Consider the following 14676-nt stretch of genomic DNA (forward strand, 5'->3'; position numbering starts at 1 on the left):
TTGGTCTACAAAGCTAACTAGATCATTGGTTCTTGTTGCATGGTAATGAAATTACAATATCTTCATATCCTTTATGCCATGAATTAACTAACTTCAAGTAGAAACAATTACACCACAGTGTTCATGGTTGGAAACGGGATATCTGTTACACCACAGTGTTCATGGTTGGAAACAGGATATCTGTAATAATGAGAATATGAAATTGCTTACTAAATGTGAAAGTTGATAAATTTGTAATCTACTGTAAACCATATTACCTTTTTATTGCATATTTGGGAAACTATTTATTGGTATTTCTGCAGTTGTCTTGCTTTCATTGTCAGAGGAAATCTGGATATCTGTGGTGATAGCTTTCTGTTATAACTATGATTTTTTTATGAAGAATTTGCCAACAGGTTTGAAAGGCTGGCTAAGGAAACGGCAGCGAGGCTTCCCGCCCGTCCACCGCACATGCCCGGGTATCCCGCCTGGTACCGGAAGCTCTGCTCCCGCAACATGGATTCTGAAGACTGGAGCCCAGGACCCCAGCTCCTCACCACCGGGATGCAGATCACACCAAAACTCTTACGGCTGAGTTGGGAGGGATACCCTCTTCACTTTCTGAGAGGATATGGTTGGGGCTTCCTCCTGCCTCAAGCAGACCATGTTAGTAAGTTGTGTGTTGAGGTTATGTAGCTATGCGTTCTAGCAATTTCACACAGTAAACCAAAGGAAGAAATACAGTAGTTAATTTACTGTATTTCTGCGTGGTCATTTTCCATTTGCTAGGCAGGTGATGTACTCACATTGTAATTTGTGGAATAATATGTACTCGCACCACTAAGTAGCTTTATATTCTAAGTATCACAGAGATTTAACTGGGATGTGCCCCCTATTATTCATTCATTCATTCATTCACACACACACACACACACACACACACACACACAGTATTATCCATTATGAAGTCTCCAGGGATGTGAAAAAAACCACATTATACAGTAAAGGGCAGAAGCAGACCTTGCAGGATATGTCTGTAAAGTACACTAGCAACAAATTGAGCAGAGTGGCCTAAAGGAACAGGAACAGTTATCCGCTTTGAAAATGTGCCATGAATGAAGCCCTAATGTTAGTTTCATGTTCCATGGATCATTTGCATGATAAATCAAAATGATATGGAATAAGTCATTTTACATACACATCACAACTTAAATTTTTGAATATGGCTACAGGCTGAAAATTTGTAAAGTAGTTTTTTTTTTTTTTTTTTTTTTTTTTTAATCTAGAGATATGAGCTAGTAATTCATACCTACTAACTTTTGCACAGAACAGTAATAGAAATATTTCTGCAGAATAGGAGGAGTTGTTAGGGAGAAACTTTTTTAGTTTTTTTTTTTTTTTTTTTTTTTTTTTCAAATTTCACTCTGCTACCTGTCAGACATTTTATATCCCTGGGTAACTTATCAAAAATTCTTCTTGCAGCATTGTGCACCCTTTTATGTACTAAAGGCAACCTTAATGTGGAGTAATGAATGTCATTTTTCCTTCTGGCATTATAATTATGTACATCATTGTTCCTTTTGAACTACAGTGAATTATTTATAACAAACTTCACGAGGGAATAAATATACTGTGAAGCAGTAGTCAGGTGCAAATGTAGCTAAACTAAATTGTTTTAGAGGTTCCAAAATGTGTTTTTTCCAGTTTAAATTCTCATCAGTATAAAGACCTCAGAATGTTGACATTTCCACCCCATTTATTGTTTCCTTACCATGTGTTACAGTCATCATTGGTGTAGTACCCCTAGATGTGCAGAATTGAAGATGTTGTGTCTTTTTAAAATTGAGGGTGAGACCATTTGCAGGAAACCAGTCAATTATACTTTAAAGAAATTTATTTACTGTTTCTTCTGTTTATGTGTGTATGCTAGTGTTATCTGCAAAAAGAAATAATTTTGCTTGTTGTGTATTAGAGATCATCATTTACATATGATATATATAAGGAACAATAGTGGATCTAAGATTGAGCATGGGGAACCCGTACATAATTCTGTTCCCAGACTACATTGGCTATATTATGTGAATGGCATTCTCAATAGAACAATTCTTCTAGAATCCAAACTGATTCACTGAAGAAAATTGTTGCTCAAGCGAGATACTATTCTAGAATTTTTCATCTAGAGGTGGCATATGGTGCGAGTGTAGACCAGTGTTCTGCTGTTTCTTTATCATGATATTGACTGGGTAAGGTAAAGTCTGCTCAGGAGGTACGATTCCAATTATCCTATTTTGCTTGCTTTTTTATTTCTTCATACTTGCCAGTATCTCTCGATTAGACTTCATTTCTTAAAGTGCTGTGGTTATTGCTGGAAGTTAAAAATACAGTCCAACATCCAAATTTTCTAAATAAATACAGTGCATCTCATGAAAAACAAGTCGTGTTGTGCTCCCATTTGCAATGATTTTACATAATAAAGTTGGCTCATTATCCAGAATGTCATGGATATATTAATATAGCTTACATCAAAAACTGTCTGTCATAGTTAACAGATACCACTTGAATATACAGATAGCAGTTCTTCACTTGCCCCTGTGATGTCATTGTGACTGTCACAGCCATTCTTCTTCCATGTCTCTCATCATATCTCCAAGGCAGGACACGATGATAAATAGCCAAAGCAGCAGGTATCACTGTGCCATTGTGCCAGTAGTGTCAGTGTCATCATAACTGCCGTCCGCTTCACATCTGCTGTGCAGCGAGCTACCTTAATTTAAGTATTAACTGTATTTTTCTTACTTGTCACTTCTTCTTCCGTGTGTTTTTGCTTTTAGGAAGCTTTAATTGTCGAGTACTAGTAATAATGTTCCATAGATTTCGTGTTTGTTTTGAATACAGTCAGACAGAGTCCCTTTAGTCAGGCATAGTGCCAGTAGTGCTAGTGTTTTGTTTTCCAGAGACAGGTAGTGCCATTTTCATTGTTTTTTACAAGAAGTGGCTAGCAACCACAGTTTAGTCAGTTTAGTCAGCCGCCATTAGTGAATTAGCAGTCTAGTTAAAAGTTGATTAACTCTCTATAGTAAATTGATTTCTTAGGATGGATAGGATGTGTGACTGCTGTGTACGGATGCAGGAGTAGCTGGCCACTGTTCGCGAACAACAGAATGTGTTGGTGGCCGCAGTCAGCCGTCTTCAGGCTGCTGCCTCAGAGTGTAGTGGCAGTGGGGAGTCTGGTGCATCGCATGGTACACCCCAGGTGTTACATGCTTCACCCACTGTCCCTGCTGTCGAGACATCTTCGCGGGTACCGGGCGCGGTTGGGCCACCCTCTCCCCAAGGGGAGTGGCGGGTTCAGCGGCGTTCACGGCGCACGAAGCGGAGGGTCAATGTGGAGACTGGCTGTGTGGCATCACCCGCTCTGCCTGTGAGTGGACATGTGGCCGCTCCTTCAGCAAGGTCCGAGCAGGCACACGGGGGGAGGGGTTTATTAGTTATTGGGAGCTCCAACATTAGGCGGGTGATGGAGCCCCTTAAGGAAATATCGGAAAGGTCACTCTGTCTGCTTGCTGGGGGGTCTCATCCGAGATGTGGAGGAGGCCCTGCCAGCGGCGATAGAGAGCACTGGGTGCACCGGACTGCAAATTGTTGCTCATGTCAGCACCAATGACTCATGCCGTTTGGGTTCAGAGGTCATCCTCAGTTCGTACAGGCGGTTGGTGGAATTGGTGAAGGCGGAAAGCCTCGCTCGCGGGGTGGAATCAGAGCTAACTATTTGTAGTATCGTTCCCAGAACCGATCGTGGTCCTCTGGTTTGTAGCCGAGTGGAAGGCTTAAACCAGAGGCTCAGACTATTCTGCGGAGATCTGAGGTGCAAATTTCTCGACCTCTGCTATCGGGTGGAGAAATGTAGGGTCCCCCTGAATAGGTCAGGCGTGCACTACACACTGGAAGTGGCTACAAGGGTACAGGAGTACGTGTGGAGTGCACATGTGGGTTTTTTAGGTTAGAGAATTCCCTCCCTAGGCCCGACAAGACGCCTCCTGAGACGCGGCAAGGTAGGAGTAGGCAAAATGCAACAGGGAATAACAATATTAATGTGCTAATAGTAAACTGCAGGAGCATCTATAGAAAGGTCCCAGAACTGCTCTCATTAATAAACGGTCACAACGCCCATATAGTACTAGGGACAGAAAGTTGGCTGAAACCAGACATAAACAGTAATGAAATCCTAAACTCAGATTGGAATGTATACCGCAGAGACAGGCTGGACAGTGAAGGGGGAGGCGTGTTTATAGCGATAAGAAGTGCAATAGTATCGAAGGAAATTGACGGAGATCCGAAATGTGAAATAATTTGGGTGAAGGTCACGGTTAAAGCAGGCCCAGACATGGTAATTGGATGTCTCTATAGGCCCCTTGGCTCAGCAGCTGTTGTGGCTGAGCACCTGAAGGATAATTTGGATAATATTTCGAGTAGATTTCCCCACCATGTTATAGTTCTGGGTGGAGCTTTTAATTTGCCGTATATAGACTGGGAGACTCAAACGTTCATAACGGGTGGCAGGACAAAGAATCCAGTGAAATTTTTTTAAGTGCTTTATCTGAAAACTACCTTGAGGAGTTAAACAGAGAACCGACTCGTGGCGATAACATATTAGACCTTCTGGTGACAAACAGACCCGAACTATTTGAAACAGTTAACGCAGAACAGGGAATCAGCAATCATAAAGCGGTTACTGCATCAATGATTTCAGCCGTAAATAGAAATATTAAAAAAGGTAGGAAGATTTTTCTGTTTAGCAAAAGTGACAAAAAGCAGATTACAGAGTACCTGATGGCTCAACACAAAAGTTTTGTCTCAAGTACAGATAGTGTTGAGGATCAGTGGACAAAGTTCAAAACAATCGTACAATATGCGTTAGATGAGTATGTGCCAATCAAGATCGTAAGAGATGGAAAAGAGCCACCGTGGTACAACAACTGAGTTAGGAAACTGCTGCGGAAGCAAAGGGAACTTCACAGCAAACATAAACATAGCCAAAACCTAGCAGACAAACAAAAATTATGCAAAGCGAAATGTAGTGTGAGGAGGGCTATGCGAGAGGCGTTCAATGAATTCGAAAGTAAAGTTCTATGTACTGACTTGGCAGAAAATCCTAAGAAATTTTGGTCTTATGTCAAAGCGGTAGGTGGATCAAAACAAAATGTCCAGACACTCTGTGACCAAAATGGTACTGAAACAGAGGATGACAGACTAAAGGCCGAAATACTAAATGTCTTTATCCAAAGCTGTTTCACAGATGAAGACTGCACTGTAGTTCCCTCTCTAGATTGTTGCACAGATGATAAAATGGTAGATATCGAAATAGACGACTGAGGGATAGAGAAACAATTAAAATCGCTCAAAAGAGGAAAGGCCGCTGGACCTGATGGGATACCAGTTCGATTTTACACAGAGTACGCGAAGGAACTTGCCCCTCTTCTTGCAGCGGTGTACCGTAAGTCTCTAGAAGAGCGTAGCATTCCAAAGGATTGGAAAAGGGCACAGGTCATCTCCGTTTTCAAGAAGGGACATCGAACAGATGTGCAGAACTATAGACCTATATCTCTAACGTCTATCAGTTGTAGAATTTTGGAACACGTATTATGTTCGAGTATAATGACTTTTCTGGAGACTAGAAATCTACTCTGTAGGAATCAGCATGGGTTTCGAAAAAGACGGTCGTGTGAAACCCAGCTTGCGCTATTCGTCCACGAGACTCAGAGGGCCATAGACACGGGTTCCCAGGTAGATACCGTGTTCCTTGACTTCCGCAAGGCGTTCGATACAGTTCCCCACAGTCGTTTAATGAACAAAGTAAGAGCATATGGACTATCAGACCAATTGTGTGATTGGATTGAAGAGTTCCTAGATAACAGAACGCAGCATGTCATTCTCAATGGAGAGAAGTCTTCCGAAGTAAGAGTGATTTCAGGTGTGCCGCAGGGGAGTGTCATAGGACCGTTGCTATTCACAATATACATAAATGACCTTGTGGATGACATCGGAAGTTCACTGAGGCTTTTTGCAGATGATGCTGTGGTGTATTGAGAGGTTGTAACAATGGAAAATTGTACTGAAATGCAGGAGGAACTGCAGCGAATAGACGCATGGTGCAGGGAATGGCAATTGAATCTCAATGTAGACAAGTGTAATGTGCTGCGAATACATTGAAAGATAGTTCCCTTATCATTTAGCTACAAAATAGCAGGTCAGCAACTGGAAGCAGTTAATTCCATAAATTATCCGGGAGTACGCATTAGGAGTGATTTAAAATGGAATGATCATATAAAGTTGATTGTTGGTAAAGCAGATGCCAGACTGAGATTCATTGGAAGAATCCTAAGGAAATGCAATCCGAAAACAAAGGAAGTAGGTTACAGTACGCTTGTTTGCCCACTGCTTGAATACTGCTCAGCAGTGTGGGATCCGTACCAGATAGGGTTGATAGAAGAGATAGAGAAGATCCAACGGAGAGCAGCGCGCTTCGTTACAGGATCATTTAGTAATCGCGAAAGCGTTACGGAGATGATAGATAAACTCCAGTGGAAGACTTTGCAGGAGAGACGCTCAGTAGCTTGGTACAGGCTTTTGTTAAAGTTTCGAGAACATACCTTCACCGAAGAGTCAAGCAGGATATTGCTCCCTCCTACGTATATCTTGCAAAGAGACCGTGAGGATAAAATCAGAGAGATTAGAGCCCACACAGAAGCATACCGACAATCCTTCTTTCCACGAACAATACGAGACTGGAATAGAAGGGAGTACCGATAGAGGTACTCAGGGTACCCTCCGCCACACACCGTCAGGTGGCTTGCGGAGTATGGATGTGGATGTAGATGTAGAATAAGATTTTTATCGTCAATGTAGCTAACAGGTACATTGTGCTCTTGTATTCCAGAATACATGCACATAAATAGAAGGTCGAACAACTAATTGAAATGGACAACGGAAGGGGAGGCAGTTCATGTTAAATGATTGTGGTGGCCAGTCATGGAACGCAGAGCCAGAGGCTCTGCCTCCCAAAAAGACATCTGTTCTGCTGAAGGTCTGGATCACAAGAGAGAGAGAGGCAAATGTGTTCTGCACTGCAGAATGCTCCAGTGTCCACACACGTGACCTGTATCCCACATACACTATTGGCTAAAACTGATGGCATGAATTTGCTAGCAACTTCAGCAGAGGGCTCAAGATGTCTCTTGTCAGCAGCTTTCACTGGAGAGAACTATCTTGGTTCTGGAAGACAGGCAACTTGTCACATAGGCACAGCTGAAGTTGCTCTGGGATTAAACTTGGTAAGATTTTTTTAAGCAGTTCCCTAAAATATTCCTTGACTGGCTACCACCCTGTACACTTATTATGGTGGCAGTCATCATTCGTCAGTTTGGTAAATGCTTGTACAACACGTCACTTTACTGAAGTAATATCTTACACTACAGGTCCTTCCCCTGAGGAGAATGTTGTGGTCACTATTGTGAAACTGTAATAAATAATGAACATCTAAAATTCCAGACTAGTTTTAATATTATGAAAAGGATAGATTACCACTCACCATATAGTGAAGCTGTTGAGATGCAGACAGACACACCAAAAAGACACCTACATAAGTGAGCATCCCACCAAAAGTAGACACAACTGGGTGGTGGGGGAAAGGATAGCAGGGTAGAGGGGTGGTGGATGGTAAAGTGCTGCTTGTAGGACCATACAGAGAAGAGGTGGGGAGAGGGTAAGGCAGCTAGGTGCAGTCGGGTGGTTAGACAGCAGGAGAAGGAGGGGGGGGGGGGATGTTGGAAAAGGAGAGAAATGAAAAGGCTGTGGGTTGTTTGGTAGAACTGAAGCGTGTGTGGTGCTGGAGTGGGAGCAGGGAAGGGGATAGGTGGATGAAGGACACTGCGCAACGAAGCTTGAGGCCAGGGGAGTTATGGGAATGTGGGATCTATTGCAGGAGGAGTTCTCACGTTGCTAGGAGGGATCCAGATGGTGCAGGCTATGAAGAAGCCATTGAAGTAAACCACATCGTGCTGGACAGTGTACTCAGTAACCAGATGTTCCAGCTGTCTCTTGGCTACAGTTTGTCGGTGGCTATTCATGTGGAGAGACAGCTTTCTGGTTTTCATGCCCATGTAGAATACAGCACCGCAGTTCCAGCTTAGCTTGTAGATCACTTGACTGCTTTCACACTTAGCTCTGTCTTTGATGGGATAGGTGATGCTTGTGACTGGACTGGAGTAGGTGGTGAAGGGAGGATGTATGGGACAGTTCTTGCATCTAGGTCTGTTATGGGGATATGAGCCATGAGGCAAGGGGTTGGGAGCAAGGGTAGGGCAGGGATGAATGAGGATAATTGCGTGGGTGAGTAGCAGTCAGCCCTTTTCATAATATTGTCATTATTCCAGCTTGGATTTTTTGTTGTTTGATTTTGCCTAATGGCTTTTCTTACATCCAATAATCCAGTACTATTTTCATTTGTTACTTTTTTTTGCATTACTGTACTCAGTGTCCATCCTTTTCTTTCTCTTCTTTCCTGTGTTTTACATGTTGCTCTGTTCAAACCATACTACACACTCTGACCTAAGAGCCACACTGTACCAGCTGTCTTGTCTGCACTTAACACACAGCTACATGACTGTGCTGATTGCTGGTACTGCATCTCATGTCCCACATTTCTACCACCAGTATCATTAATCTTAGACCTTCATATTGATTATGCTTCCTGCATCACTCTTGCATATTTTTGTGTGTTATTCTCTGTATCTTCTTGTGCCACATGAACTTGTACCTTGTACCTTTCACCCTAACCTCGTCCCACCTATCACTCTTTCACTTCTCTTATTCCAATACGTACATACTAACATCACCTAATCCAGTCACATCTGTTATGCTTCTCCTTCATACAACCTCCCACTAACCTGCATCCCACATTATAATATTTTTATTTATTTTTGTCTTTGATCTTGTGTTTTCATGTCGATTTCAGTTCGTTTCCGCATCTCACTATTGGCTCTACTCCTTCAGGTTTCATCTTGTTTACCCGTACTTCATCTGTTCCATCCTATTTGTGATTTTTACCACATATTTTTGCAACTTTTTTCACATGTATTCCTGTGTAATTTATGTATATTTACGCATTTTTATCCTCCACCACAGATCCTCGCTCCTTCCATCTGTGCCAATCCAGAAAAGTTTCCTTATCTCTAGTCAGAACCCAGTCCTACACATTGTTCCTGTGTTGTTGCATGGCTCATGGAATCCTCAAATGGCCTTACAATGAGATTGCCAATCTCTGGCTGCAACCCTTCCTTCCACAATGACCTCCATCTGTTCAGATACTGCCAGTCCTTAACGCTCACCAACCTAGTCCTGCAAAACCATGTAAATCAGGTCCAAACCCCTTGCAATACCTCATCTGCATCCAAAATTCCCCTGCTCTGCAGTCCCAAATTCCTGTGTCCCATCTCTCACAGTCAAAGTCTTGCACTCCAGGATCTAGAGCAGCATGCACATCACCACCTCAAAAAACTCTCCAACTTGTTTACCTCCTACTCCACCACCTCTACAACAGCCTCCAAACCTCCCTCACATCCCTCATAGCAGACAAACCCTGCCTTGCAGATCTATGACGTTTACACACAGTCAGAAACTCTCTCCCACCATCATACAGAATCCAGTACCTAAACAGACCTGAATCACAGTATGAACCTTTCCTCCAAAAGCCTTAGTCCCATAGAAGTTTCTGTCCTTTCCAAAGGCCTTACTTGTTGTCCCACTCCCAAATTCAATCATGCTTGACTTGTTAGAAACCTCCTATCCTTCACCCAGTCCCTACAGTGGAAACACTTTTCTGCCAGCAACTCTACCAATCAGACTCAATCCAAAACCAATGTTGAACACTGCATGGCTCAGTTGACTCCTCCATCCAATCGTGATCCACCACCACTCCCCCCAAACCATCCCCTATGAAGTGGTTAGTTTGTGTGTACATACCGCTTCCTCAGAGGTTAATATGCACCATTGCACTCTGGTGCAGCGGGGCTATGTACTTTTTCTCACACGTAGAAGTTTCCCTTCATGTTTTCATTTTTGAACTTCAATTGATATTAGGTGGGAATGAATAAAATATATTGCAGAAGTTAATGAAAATTTATTTTCACGATATTACAAGTTGTGTTCAGTACCAAACATTTAAAAGCAAGGTACTACACTCAAGGAAACTTTGCATTCTGCTCACCGGTATGAAATCTCTTTGCAAAGGCCTTTCCTTGCGCACACCATTCACCTTCTTGTTAGTCTTTTCTTCATTTTGGGCAGCAGAAGGTCTGGAAAATGTCTGGCTATAAGGCATATTGCTTCCAGTGTTCGAGTTGGCCATCTTACTGATGTCCCTTTTTGAGATAAAGATATGGACAAATGTTCACCAAGACTAGTCATGAAGCTCATTCTACTCTGTTTGCCACCATTCTTCTTGTAAAGAACGAATGCAGTGAAGCATGCAATGTCCAACAAGTGGCAGAAAAGCTTCTAATAATATTTTTTCATCCTGCTCTTGGCCATCTGCTATCTGTGCAACTGAGAATCACACCTATCCATGCCTCCCATATTCTTGTTGTAACCAACGCCATATGGTTTTTGAACGATTCCCTTCTTTGAGTTTACATTTAAGAATGTATTGTCATGGACGGTGCTGACCGTAACAACGTCTCTCTTGTCCCATTTCATTACCATCTGCTTGCCTCTGTATCCTGTTAGGTACTCTCTTTTCTTCAGTTTTTCCTTTTTTACGCAGTTAGGGAACCACTTCCCATCTTTCCACGACAGTGTCAGTAATTTTACTGGTTAGTTTGTCCACCAAATCTGGACTGGTGTAGCAGTTGTCAAGATAAATGCAGTGACCTTTCCTGAGTAGATCATGTGCAAGCTTCAAAACAGTTTGAGAGGCTTTTGTTTCTTCTGGATCGTGGCTACCATAATTAGTGTTCTTTCCAGTGTGAACAATAGATTCCCATACATACCCGAAGCTGCTTTCATAGAGCTTGTAAAATTTGATGCCGAATCTGCTGCTCTTTGATGGAATAAATTGCCTGCATCCAAGGCGCTCTGTCCAGAGCAACAACAGTTCATCAGAGGTTCTGTTCTGGCGTGTATACTGATCTGAATTTACACTGCAGATGTTCGATAATCAGGTGAATTTTGAATAGTTTTCTGCTGATAATCCCTAGTGGATCATACAAGGCCTTGTCAATGAAGTGGAAAAATTTCAGTAAAAAATGAAATCACTTTTCACTCATTTGTTTCCTGAAGAAAGGTGTGTCAACTGATTCTCTCTTTGAAAAGAATATTTTGTGATCTACATTTACACGTACATAGGTACTCTGCAAGACACCATATGGTGCGTGACAGAGGGTTCCCTGAACAACTACTAATCGTTTCCTTTCCTGTTACACTAAAAAATGGAACAAGGGAAAAACAACTGTCTATATGCCTCCATACAAGCCCTAATTTCTCATATCCTGTCTTGGTGGTCCTTGCACACAATGTATGTTGGCAGTAGTAGAATCGTTGGTTGTGAACTGAACTAACACGCAGAAATGCAGTAGGTCTCACTGCTCCAGTAGTGTCTCATCAGATATTTCTGAATCTAAGTCACTTTCACTAGCATCAACATCTGTATCATGAAAACTTTCAGAACTGTCACTGAAATTATCATCACTTTCTAAAAGCAGCTGCTCTGTCTCCAAATCTGATAAATGACTTCTTTTCGCCATTGAGAAAGATTGCTTAAAAGCAAAAACTCACATGGAATTGATGGCATTTCCAGCAAAATACTAAAAGCTTGTTCTCAACAGATAAGTAAAATTCTCAGCCACCTGTGTAATAGCTCTCTGGAACAGGGCATTTTCCCTGATAGACTGAAATATGCTATTGTTATACCTTTGCATAAAAAGGGGGATAGATCTGATGTCAACAATTACCGTCCAATCTCCCTTCTAACAGCTTTATCCAAAATTTTTGAGAAAGTAATGTATTCAAGAGTAGCTTCACATATCTGTAAAAATGAAGTACTAACAAAATGTCAGTTTGGTTTCCAGAAAGGTTTTTCAACAGAAAATGCCATATATGCTTTCACCAGTCAAATTTTGAATGATCTGAATAACCGAACACCACCCATTGGGATTTTTTGTGATCTCTCAAAGGCTTTTGATTGTGTAAATCATGAAATTCTGCTAGACAAGCTCAAGTATTGTGGCATGAGTGGGACAGTGCACAAATGGTTTAATTCGTACCTAACTGGAAGAGTGCAGAAAGTTGAAATAAGTAGTTCTCATAACATGCAAAGATCAGCACATTCCTCAAACTGGTGAACTATCAAGAATGGGGTTCCACAAGGGTCAGTCTTGGGACCTTTGTTGTTCTTATTATATATTAATGACTCGCCATTCTATATTCATGAAGAGGCAAAGTTAGTTCTCTTTGCTGATGATACAAGTATAGTAATCACACCTGACAAACAAGAATTAACTGATGAAATTGTCAATACAGTCTTTCAGAAAATTACTAAGTGGTTCCTTGTAAACGGACTCTCACTGAATTTTGATAAGACACAGTACATACAGTTCCGTACAGTGAATGGTATGACGCCATTAATAAATATAGACCTTAATCAGAAGCATATAGCTAAGGTAGAATATTCCAAATTTTTAGGTGTGTCCATTGATGAGAGATTAAATTGGAAGAAACACATTGATGATCTGCTGAAACGTTTGAGTTCAGCTACTTATGCAATAAGGGTCATTGCAAATTTTGGTGATAAACATCTTAGTAAATTAGCTTACTACGCCTATTTTCACTCATTGCTTTCATGTGGCATCATATTTTGGGGTAATTCATCACTGAGGAATAAAGTATTTATTGCACAAAAGCGTGTAATCAGAATAATAGCTGGAGTCCACCCAAGATCATCCTGCAGACATTTATTTAAGGATCTAGGGATATTCACAGTAGCTTCTCAGTATATATACTCTCTTATGAAATTTGTTATTAACAACCAAACCCAATTCAAAAGTAATAGCAGTGTGCATAACTGCAATACTAGGAGAAAGGATGATCTTCACTATTCAAGATTAAATCTAACTTTGGCACAGAAAGGGGTGAATTATACTGGCACTAAAGTCTTTGGTCACTTACCAAATAGTATCAAAAGTCTGACAGATAACCAACAAGTATTTAAGAAGAAATTAAAAGAATTTCTGAATGACAACTCCTTCTACTCCATAGAGGAATTTTTAGATATAAATTAAGAAAAAAAAGAAAAAAGAAACAAAACAAAAATATAAAAAAATAAAAAATAAAAATAAAAAATAAAGAAAAACAAAGAAACAAAAAAAATAAAGTTGTTATATTAACTTAAGTATGTTGTTAAATTAACCTAATTATGTCATGTATTGGAAAATTCGACTCATTCCACATCATTACGAAATATCGTATTCATGATCCATGGAACTAGTATTAATCTAATCTAATCTAATCTACTTGCTAACGCGGCAGTAAACACAGATAAAGAAGACAGGCTTTTGCGGCTGCTTCACAGGACGCATACTGTCAGTGCACGCTTGAGTGGAAAATGTTATAACTAGACCAGAATGTGCTGTGTTGCCTGAAGAGAGCTGCAGTCTAGTAGACAAAACTCACCTCATTGCACAGTTTCAACGGCAGACTGATAACTCGTCATTCTCATTAGCTACTAGCTATGGAATGCAGTGGATGGGTATATCTGTCTTGCCCACTGTGAATTATGAGAGTATGGACAGATATATCTGTCATGCCCACTTTAATCCATTAACATTCCAGAATTTCTTAATCCCACACCTTGCCTCACCATCATTGACCAAATCCCTCAACGTGCGAGCTAACCTTACATTTGCAGAAAGAACTGCAATCACCACCTAAAAATTGATTCCAACCTTGTAACCCTACCTGCTGACAAAGGCGCCACCACTGTTGTTTTGAGCCGCAGGGATTGTGTGTTAGAAGGACTCCACCAGCTGTCAGATATGTCCATGTATAGACTCTCCCACAGTGACGCCATTCCAGAAAGCCAACAGAATCTCCAATGTCTCCTCAAATCCTTAGGCCCATCCCAGAACATCTTCTCTAAGCCTATCTCTTTCCTTGCCCCTATCATTCCTCACACTCATACCTTCTACACAGTTCCTAAAGTCCATAAACCCAATCACCCAGGACAACTCATAGTGGCCTGTTACTGTGCCTCCAATAAGAGAATCTCTGCTCTTGTAGACCAATATCTTCAGCCTATTACTGCAACCTACCCTCCTGTATAAAAGTCACCAACCACTTCCTCCACCAACTCTCCACAGTTCCTGTTTGTTTACCACACAGTGTCCTGCTTGTCACTATTGATGCTATCTCCCTTTACATTAATTCTTAGTTCCCATCACCTTGCCACTGTTGAACACTATCTTTCCCAACACCTGATGGATTCCAAACTTACAATCTGCTTCCTGGTCACCATGACAGACTGTACTCTCACCCACAATTACTTCACCTTCAAAGGCATCATGTACAGACATGCATCGCACCATCCTGTGCCAGTCTATTCGTGAGCCACCAAGAGGAATCCTTCCTAACCATCCATAATGTCAAACC

General features: G+C 41.3%; 1 protein-coding gene across 1 annotated transcript in view; it reads left to right on the plus strand.

Annotated features, from left to right (window-relative positions):
• The window catches only part of LOC126253326 (DNA polymerase subunit gamma-1, mitochondrial), a 144733-nt gene that overhangs the window by 64720 nt on the left and 65337 nt on the right, over nt 1-14676 (plus strand). The window contains exon 6 of the mRNA XM_049954590.1: nt 396-645. Within this exon, the coding sequence (XP_049810547.1) occupies nt 396-645 (250 nt within the window). The remainder of the gene's footprint in view (nt 1-395; nt 646-14676) is intronic.

Source organism: Schistocerca nitens, chromosome 4 (assembly GCF_023898315.1).
Source record: "Schistocerca nitens isolate TAMUIC-IGC-003100 chromosome 4, iqSchNite1.1, whole genome shotgun sequence".
Taxonomy (NCBI): Eukaryota; Metazoa; Arthropoda; class Insecta; order Orthoptera; family Acrididae; genus Schistocerca; species Schistocerca nitens.